Source organism: Tripterygium wilfordii, chromosome 5, assembly GCF_013401445.1.
Source record: "Tripterygium wilfordii isolate XIE 37 chromosome 5, ASM1340144v1, whole genome shotgun sequence".
NCBI lineage: Eukaryota > Viridiplantae > Streptophyta > Magnoliopsida > Celastrales > Celastraceae > Tripterygium > Tripterygium wilfordii.
Genome location: NC_052236.1, coordinates 10,375,760 through 10,389,680, shown reverse-complemented (window position 1 = coordinate 10,389,680; position 13,921 = coordinate 10,375,760). Strand labels below are relative to the sequence as shown.

General features: G+C 37.1%; 2 protein-coding genes across 3 annotated transcripts; both read left to right on the top strand.

Moving 5' to 3' along the window:
- The first annotated feature begins 3,208 nt into the window (after positions 1 to 3,208).
- LOC119998677 (protein LURP-one-related 5-like) lies at positions 3,209 to 4,696 on the top strand. Its single transcript, XM_038846043.1, has 2 exons — positions 3,209 to 3,653; positions 4,150 to 4,696. Exons 1-2 carry the CDS (start codon positions 3,363 to 3,365, stop codon positions 4,552 to 4,554), a joined length of 696 nt encoding a protein of 231 aa, XP_038701971.1. The 5' UTR covers positions 3,209 to 3,362; the 3' UTR covers positions 4,555 to 4,696.
- An 871-nt stretch (positions 4,697 to 5,567) lies between these two features.
- LOC119998675 lies at positions 5,568 to 12,267 on the top strand. Of its 2 annotated transcripts, none has more exons than XM_038846039.1 (15): positions 5,568 to 5,885; positions 6,158 to 6,285; positions 6,402 to 6,534; positions 6,654 to 6,810; positions 6,896 to 6,974; positions 7,473 to 7,513; positions 7,655 to 7,771; positions 7,949 to 8,029; positions 8,597 to 8,659; positions 8,734 to 8,785; positions 10,059 to 10,133; positions 10,966 to 11,013; positions 11,230 to 11,265; positions 11,362 to 11,436; positions 11,897 to 12,267. In XM_038846039.1, the coding sequence occupies exons 1-15, from the start codon at positions 5,726 to 5,728 to the stop codon at positions 11,966 to 11,968; spliced, it is 1,317 nt and encodes a 438-aa protein (XP_038701967.1). In that variant the 5' UTR covers positions 5,568 to 5,725; the 3' UTR covers positions 11,969 to 12,267. The 2 variants fall into 2 exon arrangements, with proteins under 2 accessions (XP_038701967.1, XP_038701968.1); XM_038846040.1 differs by lacking the exon at positions 5,568 to 5,885 and adding an exon at positions 5,914 to 6,035 and having other exon boundaries at positions 6,098 to 6,285.
- Positions 12,268 to 13,921: the final 1,654 nt, after the last annotated feature.

Sequence of the window (13,921 nt, the reverse complement as noted above, 5' to 3'; positions counted from 1 at the left end):
GGTTGTATATGTAATCGATTTATGATTATTGATTGCAAATACAAAAACACATTAATAATAGTTCAAAGCAATAAGAAGATACATTGTAATTATGACAATAGCATTCAACATGTCTCCATCTTTTATTTGCAAAGCCAATGATAATTCATATGTAATCCCCAACATAGTCAACATTTGTTGCAAATTGAAAACAAAATCAAATGATTACAAGTATCTCAAAATGTCATGTGCTTGAGCTTTTTTTGTTGAATCTGTAGCGTGAACAATTTCTAGGATTTATGAGGTTGGGTTGGGTCTAAACTAGTTAGTGGGTTGGGTAAAAATTAATGGTTGGGGGCATCAATTTTTTTGATTAGGGGCTTTACACTTTATTTGACATATAATTAACTAATTATAGAATATTTTGTATTAAAATTTTTTTTTCACTGGGGGCACGTGCCCCCAGTCCTTTCCACGTCGGTCCGCCTCTGGACTTATAGTCTTTTTTTTTGACGCACACCGGTCAAATTAAAGCTCTTGTCGATCCCAATTCAAATAGAACTCGTCCCTGAATTGCCTGCTTCGTCGGTCCCATGACCCCCTGCATCATTCCGCATCACAAAATCCAGCCAAAAATGACTACATTAGTCTTACCATCCAAGATGCTGGCCAATATGAACTTTGTTTTCACTTCGTTTTTTGACTACTAATGAAGTAAAGAGTAAGATGATGAAACAAAACCTAATCCTTAATTTTGTCAACCGATGATGCTAATGTCACCTACTCATGTTTCCTAAGCCTCCACCCTTTTTAAGAGATAAAATAAATAAATAAATGTTGCAGGCCACGTTGATCCAACTCATATAATCCACAGTTTTCTGCACTCACGTACATCTCAACAGAAGCTTTTTCTAATATAACACATGAATAGTGCCATGAAAAGTATGCATATCCTAGGTTTGTGAAGTTCATTAAGTAAATTAATTAAACAATTAACACAAGTATATATATAATACCCTGTGCATATATTATAAGTGGAATGCATTATGTGGTTTAAAATAATTAATCTTCCCATTAACATTTGTATTGGATAAAATTAGGTCATGAACACTCAAAGATTATGTAGATTGACCTATAAATTTTGCCTATACATGGATGATAATACACAATCACTTAGGTGATAACTTAGTTGCAGAATTTCTCTAGGGTCCAAACCGTATAGAGTCAGAAGGTACTCTTGTGACAATGCATTGAGTTTTAGACCAACTTACTCTAGTATCAGGTGGGAAATTTTGAGTCTGATGACTCGAGTTTAAATCCATATCAAATGTTCAAAGGGCAACCTATCGTTTTCGGTTAAAAAAAAATGATAATACACACATGCTTGTCATAACCTAATCCTTATTTATGTTTTAGTATTTGGTCCTCCATAATGTTAAATAACGTACGTGTTAGATGTAGATTATCCTTGAGACGGCAAATATATATGGTGTTGTTTTCATAGAGAATGTGACTTCACATTAACGAAGTAGTGGTTTGGTGACTCAAATCCAGCACTAATCCAACTTTCTTTAATTAATTAACTCTTAACTAAACCAAAATTTTACGTGCATGGATTTTGTTGTTGTATAAAAACAAACAAGAGAAGGTACCTTAGTCAATTCCAACAAATATTTTTTTTTAATTTAGAACGACATTATACAAGCTTGCCCTTTAGACATCTGATATGGGTCTAAACTACCAAAGTTCGGCCCGTGGCCACAAAGACATTCCTCCCAGTGAGAATTGAACTCAATATTGATCTCCTGAGTCCATATGGTTTGGCCCTAGAGAAATTCACCAATTAGATTATCATCCAAATAATTCCAACAGATACCCACTACATGTCATATTATCTATATATTACTGAAACACTACCACAAAAACTGATTAAATATTGCCTCGAAAATTTGCAAATAATAAAAATCGAACCAAGTTTGAGATGTGGCTGGGTCACGAATCATGTCGCTCTCTTTAAGACGATTTCGTGGCTCTGCCTCTGAATTTTGTGCTAGCAGTATACAGTAACGTCGTCCTCATGATAAAACAACCCAATACCTCTGTAAGTGAACTTTACACACAAGAACATCAACATATATATGTACGTACGTACATTTATATCAAACCTAAAATTCTAAAGAGAGAATGCTATGAATATAGTCCCTCTGAATATAAGAATAATGATTGAGATCTCCAAAGAATGATCCCAAAAGACCCCCATTTAATGTGGAGGGTTGGATGTGAAATGGGTCTTACATGTGTGTTTTTAATTAATGGTTATTTTAATACCACATAGATTTGGAGGACTTTTGGGGGTCTCTAGCATTGTCCCGAATATAAATACAGGCATGGGAACCATATATGAGTTCATGATAATGACAAACAGAACATGCATTTCACTTTGTTGTTCTAGGTCCTCTGCCTTTAAATTAATTATTAGATTAATTAATTGACGCGTCACTAAACCAATAATTTAAACCACAAATGGCCACATAATATTCATTATGTCTACCCAAAGCTGAAACAGGAATCCAGGAAAAGTACCCGACCAATCCATGCCACTTTATGTGAAAGAGAAGTTCATGTATGTTCCAAATTGGTGGAGGTAACCCATCCTTTTTTTATTTATTTTTATAACCGATAACGCAACTATACAAATTTATCTTTAGATATTTGACTTAAACTATTAGGTCTGCACGCTCAGAACTTTCTTGACGCATGACTACAAGGGTATTGTTTCTAATGATAATCGAATTTAGAGTCTTTCGAGTCCATATGGTTTGGCCACATACAAGGGCGGAGTCATGAATTTATGTGAGAGTGGACAAACTTATCTTTATAACTGATGACGGGACTATACAAACTTATTTTTAAATGTCCAATATGGATCTAAAGTTGAACCGTCATGGCCACAAGGGTATTGTTGCCAATGAGAGTCGAACTCATAGTCTTCCGAATCCATACAGTTTGACAACAGAGAGATTTACTACTAAGTTACCACCCAAATGATTGAAAACCCACGCCTATAATATAAACATTGTACAATTAATGTGAATTTGGTTATAAAAAACACAAATATTTATAATAAGAATAATAAGATACCATTATAACCATGGTTTGTGAATATGTGTATATATATATATACTTGTATTAGAGAAAGACTATACACAACACAAATTAAGCAGCATCATTAGCACAAAGCCAGGGACCTACGTGAGAGGGTTTTTGTAACCCACTGTATTGGACATACATCTCTCATTACTCATTAGAGTCAGCTCTGTTTCCTTCCTAGTTCTATTTATAAATCCTGCCAAAACTAAAGCTAGCTACTACCTTATTCAACCATGTCTAAGATCCATCCGGACGCAGAGAACAAGAAGCAATATGATCATGTACGTCTGGTGTCAAAGGAATGTATTAGTGATGATGATGGTCGTTGTCCATGCGCGCTCACTGTGTGGAAGAGATCGAGCATGAGTTTTCAGGGGACTGACGGATTCACTGTTTTTGATCAACATGGAAGATTGGTTTTCCGGGTCGATAACTACTCCAGGAAGAATGGGTCTGTTGCAGGAGGAGGAGGCCTTGTTCTCATGGACGGAGCTGGAAATGCTTTGCTAACTTTAAAACCTCAGGTATACATGCATATACACACACACACATTCTAGTTTGGATATCTTGCAATCTGAACCCCGAAGCTTAAAACTTTTGATCATAATAAAGATCCCAACAGTTGATATCATATCTCAACTGCTAAGTTGGATGCATAGTAAAAGTATAAACGGTCAATTTTTTGACATGAATAAAACCGAATTGACGGTCGGTTATCGGCGGTTATACTAAAGAAATATGTAATTTTTTTTTGAAAATAACCGATCGATCGATTCGGTTATCGATTAGTTTGGTTATTCGGGTTATTTTCTTACAGCCCTAACGCTTATTATCCAAGTGAATTCGTGGGCTCCACATTTCTCAAATGATGCATACAAAATCATATGCCCAAAACTCAGCAGCAAAGATAATTGTGATATTACCTGTTGGGATCCATATCATAACTGTAAAACTTTAGGTTTTGCGTCCATCTTTGTACTTCAATGAATCTATTAATATTTGCATTTCTATATTTTGCAGATGCTGAGGTTGCAAACCCAGTGGAACGCATACAGTGGAGATCAAAGTGAACGCAGGAGGAGTTCCAACCAGTCTGTAGTCTTCTCAATGAGGAGCTGCTCATCGGGGCTTTTCCGCAACAGGAAAGGCATGATTGCAGAGGTGTTCATGGTAGGGAAGCAGAATCAGACACCAGAGTACAGGATTGAGGGGTCTTTTAGGGCAAGAGATTGCAGAATCAGGAAGGCCAGCGGTCAAGTGGTGGCCAAAATGGCTAGGAAGAGAGCGAACACTAGTGTCTTGCTAAACAGTGATGTGTTTAGCCTTTTTGTACAACCTGGTTTTGATGCCGAGCTTGTTATGGCCTTTGTGATTATATTAGATCGTATGTCCAGTAAGCCTTTTACCCCGCTCTTGTGTTCTTGATCATTCTTGTATATTTGTACATGGAGAGAGAGCGAGAGAGACTGAGACCATTCACACAATCTTATACAGGTCTTTGTACCACAAAATGAAACATATATACATGAACAAGTATCACTGGCTATGTTCAACTTTATATTCTTAACCATATATGCAGTAATATGATACGGGGCTCTTTAATTCACACAGTTAGGGGTGTTCATTGTCTGTTTCGATCGGTTTTTAACCGATCGTTCAGTCGGTTATCAGAGGTTTGACCTTTTTTTTTCCGGTTTCTCGATCAGTTTTTGGGTCATTCCTCGCTAACATATATTTGATTTGACAATAATCGACCAAACGATTAGTTTGGTGGTCGATTCGGTTTGACATGAGTTTTTTTGGATAGCCCTACACATTGTGTATAATTCTCATATAATTGTTTGTGACGTGTGCCACATCACATTTTTGTCTCTCCATGAAACTTATTATCCTGCACTATTGGATGAAAATTGCAAAACTCGGAGAACTTAGAGTTCCCTCATAATGCATCTAAAAGGTTTTATTCACCTTTCCCTCTTAATTTTAGGAGAATCAGGGTCTTAACATTGTGTGGGAAAAAAAAAAACCTCCAATGAATAAATGAAGTTAGTGTTGCGCTTTAAAATTTTCTACATGAGCCCACCCTCCACCTCCGTGAGTTTGAACTATTATCCGACTCTCTCGTGCACAAGTTTTGTGTAGTGGATGGGGTCGGAGACAGAATATACGTAAATCTTATCCTTATATTATATGTTGAGAGTCAAAAATTTAACATGCAGCATTTAGGTTGCAGTCCTTCAACTCTATGATTGGACAACCAATGAGTATCAAAATAAAGATTTAGATCTGTCTATTCAGAAACGACATGGGCCATAAACCTTTGGATCTTAGTATATTGTCGTTAAATTCAGAGATTATATGGGCCATAAATCTTTGGCCCATAGTATACTGTCATTAAAAGGGTGATTTATTTTTTCTAATTGTTTGATGAGAAATAAACCTTTATTTAAAAACCGCGAGTATGTAGACTTTTATTGTTTAGTTTGCGGGGAATATTGGCATAAACACAGAATCATTCCTTTTCACGTCCGTGTGATTTGATCTCCAAGCGGAGAATTGATCAAGATCCTCGTCATTCCTGTGCCGTAGCTGAAGAATGGCATCAACGGTGGGTTTGGTGCCAATAACCAGGACTTTCTTGGCTTCCTATTACGACAAGCTCCCTTTCACCCCGCTCTCCGACGACGTTTCTCGCCTTTCCTCCGAGATGCGCTCCTGCGCCTCCGATTTTCTCAGCCAATCGCCTCCGACTCCAGGTTCTTTTTCTATTTTTCTTGTTGTTTCTGAAATTGTAGATCGATTTAGGAAGACGTGTAAGAAACATTAGTTCTCTTGTATTTCCCCAAGATCGCGGCAACTCAGGAGACTTCATGCTCAGTGATTGATGTTCAATGCCCTGCATTACTATGTTTAAGTTAGAATTTGATACATTCTCATCTTTGAACTGCTATGTAATACTCGGAGATTGAATAGGAAGATTATGGTTTCTTTTCCTGTTCTTACAATGTTGGCATGATTATGTTGTTAGGGGAAACATTGTTGGTACAAGAAGCTAACAGTGCTCCGCCACATAAAATTGACGAGAACATGTGGAAGAATCGGGAACAAATGGAAGAAATTCTGTATTTACTTGAAAATTTCAACTGGCCCACTATGGTTTGTTGTTTCATTAATATGCATCTTAACATTATATTTGTTTTGTTAGGTCAGGTCCTTTGGCTGATCTTGTTCACAGTCTTGCACTTTCCTCTGCTTTTGATGTGTGGGTGCAGCTTCAACAGCAATCCACTCCTGAAACCTGTGAATTGGCTGCAATGCTGGGGCAGGTTAAAGATAAATTCCAAAAGACTTTGAAGGCGTTAGAGGATTTCCAGGCCAAAAATTCTGATCGTGTATTCAATACAGGTTAGTCACTTAGTCCTGTTTATGTGTTTCAAATCTAAACCTGTGTGGAGGTGAGTTAGCTTATCCGACTTTTTTTTTTTTTTGGATATGGAATAAGTTTAATCGGAAAATATTTTCAGTGATGACCTACCTGCCTCAAGATTTTCGGGGAACCCTTATCAGGCAACAAAGGGAGCGGTCAGAGAGGAATAAGCAAGCAGAAGTTGATGCTTTGATTAATTCTGGCCGAAGTATCCGTGAACGATATGCTATGTTGTGGAAACAACAAATGGATAGGTGAAGAACCTTACATTCCTTAATGAAATATGTGGCGAACCATAGAACTGATCTGAATATGTAATTGCTAATCACCCTTTCTCAGGAGGAGACAGTTAGCTCAGCTTGGTTCCGCAACAGGTGTCTATAAAACCCTTGTGAAGTACTTGGTAGGAGTTCCACAGGTGAAGTCTTTTTGGCTACCGCATGTTTATTGCACAGGCTTTGGTTTGGCTGGTTTGGGCCTAAAATTTTACCTTATTGCTCTTTCATGACCTTACAAGCTTGAATCATACTTTCTTTTGGCCTTTTTTCAATACTCTCTTCGTTTTCTACACATCATATTGCTTTTGTGCCATCCTTCTATCAATCTTCAATCGGGTGTTTGTTTCTTTTTCATATTTTCGGGTACATGCCTTATCGTATTTTATGTAGAAACTTCATCCATAGTTCTGGGATCCATTGTTACTTGTCTGACTGTGATTACTACCATTTAATTATGTGAGTACTGCTCTATAAGTTGAGCTTCTGGTGTACTTAAGTTACCCAACTTGCATTTCTCTGTGTGATTTAGTTATTGTTAAAAGCTTTGTCAAGTGGGAAGCTGAGGATAAAAATCTGCATGAATACCTAAATCTGTATGTTAACAATCTCTTACACACACTCTTTGGTTCCCTTTGCAGGTCTTGCTAGATTTTGTTCGACAAATAAATGATGATGACGGGTAATACTATCTGTTATAGGAAGTACCATTTTTCAAAAAGATATTGCTGGTTATTTGCTATCAAAATATAAAGATTGACATGATTCTTTAAACTTATCCAGTCGGTATTAACTGGCAGAAGTTAAATGTTCTTATCAATAGGCCCATGGACGAGCAGAGACAACGTTATGGACCACCTTTGTACAGCCTTACAACAATGATCCTTTTCATTCGTCTCTTTCTTGCACTATCATGGCGGAGGTTTGAGGCTAATAAATTGTAAGATATGCGTAATCTCTTCTTTGGTCAATTTGTTTATTGCTTACCACTAATTTATGTTAATGTTAGGGTGTAGTAAAACTGGTCTTTAATTATACTTCGGCTTTTGACAACTTGATAGTATTGTTTTGATTGCTTTCTGCTTGACATTTCTTTTATATGCTGAATATGGAGCAGGACTAACCATCACATTGCTATCTTTGAGCTAGCCGTTGATGTTTATACGTCTGAATTTGAAAGGTTCATTATCTTTTTAAGGTAATTTTTTGGATGGGTTGTAATTTGCTTTTCTTATTTGCACCATATTTTTGATGATGCTGTTCTTGCTGTTGTCACAGCTGTTATTTTTTTCGTATTTGGTATAGTTTTGTGGTGTTTTTCCTTTGTCATGATAGTATCTTGATGAGTTAATGGGTCTGCTAAAATTTGCTCCTCAAATAGCTTTCTGGCTTTACGCAAATTGGTGATTTCATTTGTTATTGTTGTTTTTTTCTTCCTTCTCTATGTTGAGTTTCTTGTGGTTTGAAGGGTCTGCAACCTTCTTTTCCCTCACAAGGAAAGATATATATGGATCCTTCTTCATATTAGATAGGGAAACAGCTCCATTTAAGTAATCGTAGCATCGTTATTTTGAAACTGACTAGAGAACTTAATGTTCATGGTAGGTTGATTTAGTATATGAATTTCTGTTTGCTTCATGATAAATGCAATATAAATGATAAATTTATTTAATGTTTACTGTGTTTCACCAGAGGATCTTGTTTGCACTGTGGCCTGTTGGCTGTTGGATATTCAATGAATGATGACCATGTTTGTTTTTAACAGCGAGGTCTTTGTAAATTCGCCATTTTTTATTTCAGCAGAGGTGGCCGGTGCATTAGATGAAAGGTACGTTCTAAAATTTTTTAGATATGATCACTGTATGTGTTTCAGCTTAAATGTTGTTAGTATGATATCCACAGGACAAATGATGACAGTAAGGAGATCACTGTTCCAGCTGGGAAAACTCATGAGGTTTGTTTACAACTTTATTTGGAAAGCATTATTTTGTTATGCGTGCGAGTATTATGTTCATTTAGCAAGTTATTAAGCTGTGAAAATGTTTTGGTTCTTAAGTTCTTACGCCACAGGGGTCCACATAGTAATATAAGGAATTTATAATTAAGTGATTTGTAAGACTATTATTGTCTAGATTGTTCTGATTGCATAACAAATTGACCATCACTTTTCATACATTCAACCAAATACCATGAACTGATAACTGCTACACCCTTAACATATGGCCCTCCAAAATTCGCCTTCAATCCCAATATAAATAAATCCTTAGAACCAATAAGTATGTAATATAAGAAGGCAGCATGTCTGGTGTTATTTTTGTTCTCTACACTCTACAGGTTAAAAATATTTCTTCGAAGGATGAATCACTCCCGAAAAGGTGTCCATTAATTCTCTCCCAAACGGTAGGATCGGGGAATGGTCATTGTCTTTCCTAGGGGACGAGGAATTCTTAATCTTTTCGAAAGAAAACTCGCCTGCTGTGGTGGGACGGCTTTTTTTGCTGCCATCAAATTATAGGTTAAAAGTTAAATTATTCTTGTGCACAAGACTCTTGTGGTGGAATTGGGGTGGCGGGGGGAGAAGAGGCAGATGTAAGCAACATTATGCCACAAGCAGAGAGGTTGTTTCCATGACTTGAACCTCTGACCTAAGTTGCAATGATCCAAATCTACCACTTGGCCAAAGCCTTGCCCCTAAAAGTTTCCATCGAATTTCATAGCATCACTGTGAAGTTCCATTGAAGAAAAAGAGAGGAAAAAATGAAGGTGCATGTAATGAGGATTAGAAATGTTCTGATAATTTATTGACTGTTTACCCACTCCAACAAGGGAAGAATGCTGGACCAATACCCAACAAGAGAGTGGGTAGCGATATAAAATCACGAAAAAAAAAAATGGAGCTTCAATTAGATTATAGTGTACCGACATTTCTGGCCTCGATTTTCATGAAATTTGTGGTAAAGTTTTCCGTTGCAAGACTGAATATGGTAAACTTTGTTTGCTCTATTAACCAGGTAAGAAATCTTGGAAAATTGTTTTAGGTTTGAAGAAAGAAGACGGCAATGAAGGTTTATGTGAAGATTGCGATAAAACTTTTACTGATTTTTTAAGGACTTTTACTGATTATTTATTCAGGGAATAGCCTTTTATTTTACAAAATTTTATTCTAATATATTAGTATCATTAATGTTGCAGCTTTAACATGATGCTCACTTCAATTGCATTGTCAGGTTTCCTTGATGGTGGAATCAATAAACTCTTATATCGCTTGGGATTTCTCACTTGCACAAGGAAAGATGAACATGGTATTGTCTTACTTTAAGCCTTATTGGACTTGTTCATTGTTGTAGCATGGGTTATGGAATTTGGTGGATTATTGTTGTTGTAGGACAATGATTTGGTTTATATCACTTCGTTGTGAACCTCATTACAGTTTGGTCTCAATGCATGCAGACATAAGCCTTTTCTTTTTCTCTTTTTGGCGGGTTGAAATTTTAGTAAAAATCCAAAATGGTGCGCAAAGAGAGAGAATTACATAGAAGCTAAGCTCAAGAAAGTTGTTACAAGTGCCAGGGCACCTGAGCTTCAGAGTAATACAACAATATTAATACAGGCAGTTATAGAAGTTTCCTTCTTGTTAAAAGTCATTTGGTTCCTCTCTAAATCAGCCATTTGTTTGATGAAGGAACAGCCTGACTATAGAGTTGCTGTTCACCCAATTAATAAAGGTGCCAGATTTTTGTTCATATCTTCTAGACCTAGAAAAGTGAAACAGCAAATGGTTGATTGGCAGGGTTTGAATAGACCAATCCAACTCTAAATGGTTATATCTGCATCTCTAGTTGAAAAATTACCGTCATATAATATTCTGCTGAATTTAGATCAGAGATGATGAGATGTGTGCAAAAAGGTAATAATATTTCATGGTCAACAATTATTGTTTTATAGATCATCTATTTTGCATTAGGAAGTGAGTCTTCCCTTGACCCAAAGAGGTCATGGGTTCAAGTCCCCCCTTCCCCCACTTGCCTAAAAAATAAAAATAAAAGATCACTTATTTTGCGGTATTTTTAGATGCCTGACACTTGTTTAATTCATCTCCAGGCCTTAATCTTTTTTTCTCATGTTGGTGGACAGGATATCGGGTTTAGGATAGAGTACACAAATCCTTCTGGAGAGAAAATGGTAATTTAGAGTCTTTATTCTACTGCCCCATGTTAAATTATTCAGTAAGCAGTCCTTTTGTATTGGTTCTTCAAGGCCATTAGGCCATAGTAGCTTTCTGTTTCTCTCCATCTTTTTTATAATGTAGGTTGCATGTTTTCTCTGCTTTTGGCTTTTGTTTTTGTTTTTGTAATATGGTTCCTGAATTTGACATTGGGCCATGGATTATTTTATCAGCTCATACTACCTTACCGGCGATACGAGTCTGACCAAGTGAGTTGAAACTTTATTTTCTGCCATTTATGTTGACATGCTTTAGAGTTTAGAGTGTAATCACTTTCTTTATAACTTCTACGATATCTTTTACAGGGGAATTTCTGTACAATCTTGTCTGGGAACTACAAACTCATATGGGACAATTCTTATTCTGCATTTTTCAAGAAGGTAGGAACTAGACTCCAGCATCAGTAGATGCCTTGATCCTTCGTGACTCATAAGAAGTAGAAGATTATGTCTGGTATAGCTATGAATTGTGTTGTGAAACCTTCAGCTGTCAAAATCTGAAACCTTGGGTGATTCTTTAGCATATTACTGTCACCAAACCGTTTAAAAAATGTGCTTTGCTGCAGATATGATGTCCTTGTGCATCAAGCCTTCGATTGGAATGAATAGTCGCATGTCCTATGGCCTTATCATTAGTCTAAATGAGGCTGGTCCTAGAAATCTAACATTATGATTTCTCTGAGAAACTGACATTGATGTTATGAACTGTTTGTTTACATGGCCTGAGTTTGCATGGTGACTTGTAGTTGTATCACGTTCACTGCATGAACACAGCTCTAGTAAATTCATTATGCTTGATATCGGTCTAATGCATTGATTAATGTCCTTTTCCTTGGAATAGAGCCTGCGCTACAAGGTAGACTGCATACCTCCAGTTGCAGAGCCGCAGAATTCCATTACTGGAGTAGAGTGATGAGAATGGGACCAAGGAGCCTATATGTATATTACACAATTTGACAGTTGAAGTTAGATTGTTATTCGGTCAAAACTGTTTGTACTATTTAATTCATATTCTTTGCCATTGCAGCTTGGCCGACTGATCAGGATGATGGCCAAGCATATTGTACCTGCATATTGTATGTTTATGGACTGTAATCAGGACAATTGATCCTCGTCATTCTGAAAGACGTGAGAACATTATTGTCCGTTCCAGGCGATCGGAGAATAAAGAAATAGTTAATATATTCAAGATCATTACGTATTTAGGGTGAACAGATTTTGTCGAACACTTTTGCATACAAGTAGGTACTGCTGGGAAACCCTAGTGTAAGGCAGCGGGATATGAACTGCCAAAAACAATCCTCCAAAACAGAAGTACCATACTACCATATCTTTGAGAATATGATGGTTCAGGCCAAGAAATGTAAAAACCAATGGCCTGAGCACCGTTGTTATTCACCCTAGTCGCTGATTTGAATCTGTTTTTCGTGGTTATCTCGTGAATGAGATGAAGTCCATCCATCAACAACTTGACATTAGGCTAGTGATTAGAGGTGAAAGATCCCTCAGTTCGAAGGCTTGAGTCGATGGGCGTAATTTCTTGGGATTTTCTGAGTTTCTGTGGGCCGTAACTAGGATTTGATTTGATGGGATCCTGGTGTTAGCTGTTGTAATTATGTAATTGTTGGATTTAAAATGTGGAATATTTGGTATATGGCTTATTGGATGGTCTTTTTCCTATGAATACAAGATAACTATCGTTTTCTGCATAAACGTAATGCAAATTATATCTTCTTCCATGCCCCACAAGTGGCCTCAGTTTTCACTGCACGTCCATGGCCTGTCTGGGATTTGTTCTTGAGCTGCCCCCCAAATCCCCAATCCAAATGTGTGAATCAATGCAATGATTACGTAATGAATAGATAGAGAGAGAGAGAGATTTACATTATATGTATAGATGAGATCAAGTACATGTGCATGTCCCCATTTGCATGGCATGCAGTGTCTTGTCACGAAGACTCCAAACCCCAACAACATACATCAATAATTTATCCTTAATTATACTATAAAGGAAGCCCGATGAAAGTTCCAAACACAATTTGGCCGACATCCCCTTACCTTATAATAATTGGATCGCAATGGACATTGGTAAATGGCATTTTTATTGGGCAACTCACGATCCTTGATATGTTTATCTTTTTTGTGGTAATTAGGTTGATTGGAAATGTTTGTTTGAGCAGATGGAAAAGAAGAATAGTAGCACACCTAGGGGCATAACATAAGTGCTAGGGAGGGTATTGTAGGTGATCGAATTTACAATTAAAGAATATTCGAAGTGGGTGGGCCACTAGTGACCTACAAGACATGTAGAAAGTGAAAGTCGGCAGGCTATTGACATTGGTGGGGAGTTAGTCGGAGAAACTTTGACGGTCAAGTTAGTAAGGTCATGGGCCTGAAAGAGATGTAGATTAATGCAAGATGAGGAAAACTAGACGTAGATTAATGAGAGAATCAAAGAGCCAGTACGTTTCCATAAAATAAGAGAAGAAGAAGATTCAACTAGAGGGAGAGAGAAAAACTCCTTTCCAACTATGGAGGGTTTTGTTTATATAGTATATTTGAGAGGACACATATCACTTAGACTATGCAGGGTGCAAGTCAAAATATATAGCCGTTGGGAAAAAAAGCGTTATGACAGGTTTGCGTAAGAATCAAGTCTCATGTTAGGGCCTGGTGATAGGGATAAGGCATGTCTCAGTTTCACGTGTTAGAAGCAAGGTCCGAAAAACATGTCTAAAGTTATAACTCGCTATTAGTGACCAAGTATGTGCGAGTCTCAAGGCTAAATTGAGATGGGTGTATGGCTAAAGGTCGGCACGAGACCTATTTGACTGCTAAGTCTACCCTTAAGGATCTCGTTTTAACA

Coding starts and splice junctions, on each gene's coding strand:
- LOC119998677 (XM_038846043.1), top strand. CDS start 3,363: ATGTCTAAGATCCATCCGGACGCAGAGAACAAGAAGCAATATGATCAT. Junction 3,654..4,149: donor TGCTAACTTTAAAACCTCAG/GTATACATGCAT, acceptor TATATTTTGCAG/ATGCTGAGGTTGCAAACCCA.
- LOC119998675 (XM_038846039.1), top strand. CDS start 5,726: ATGGCATCAACGGTGGGTTTGGTGCCAATAACCAGGACTTTCTTGGCT. Junction 11,266..11,361: donor GGCGATACGAGTCTGACCAA/GTGAGTTGAAAC, acceptor TATCTTTTACAG/GGGAATTTCTGTACAATCTT. Junction 11,437..11,896: donor ATTCTGCATTTTTCAAGAAG/GTAGGAACTAGA, acceptor TCCTTGGAATAG/AGCCTGCGCTACAAGGTAGA.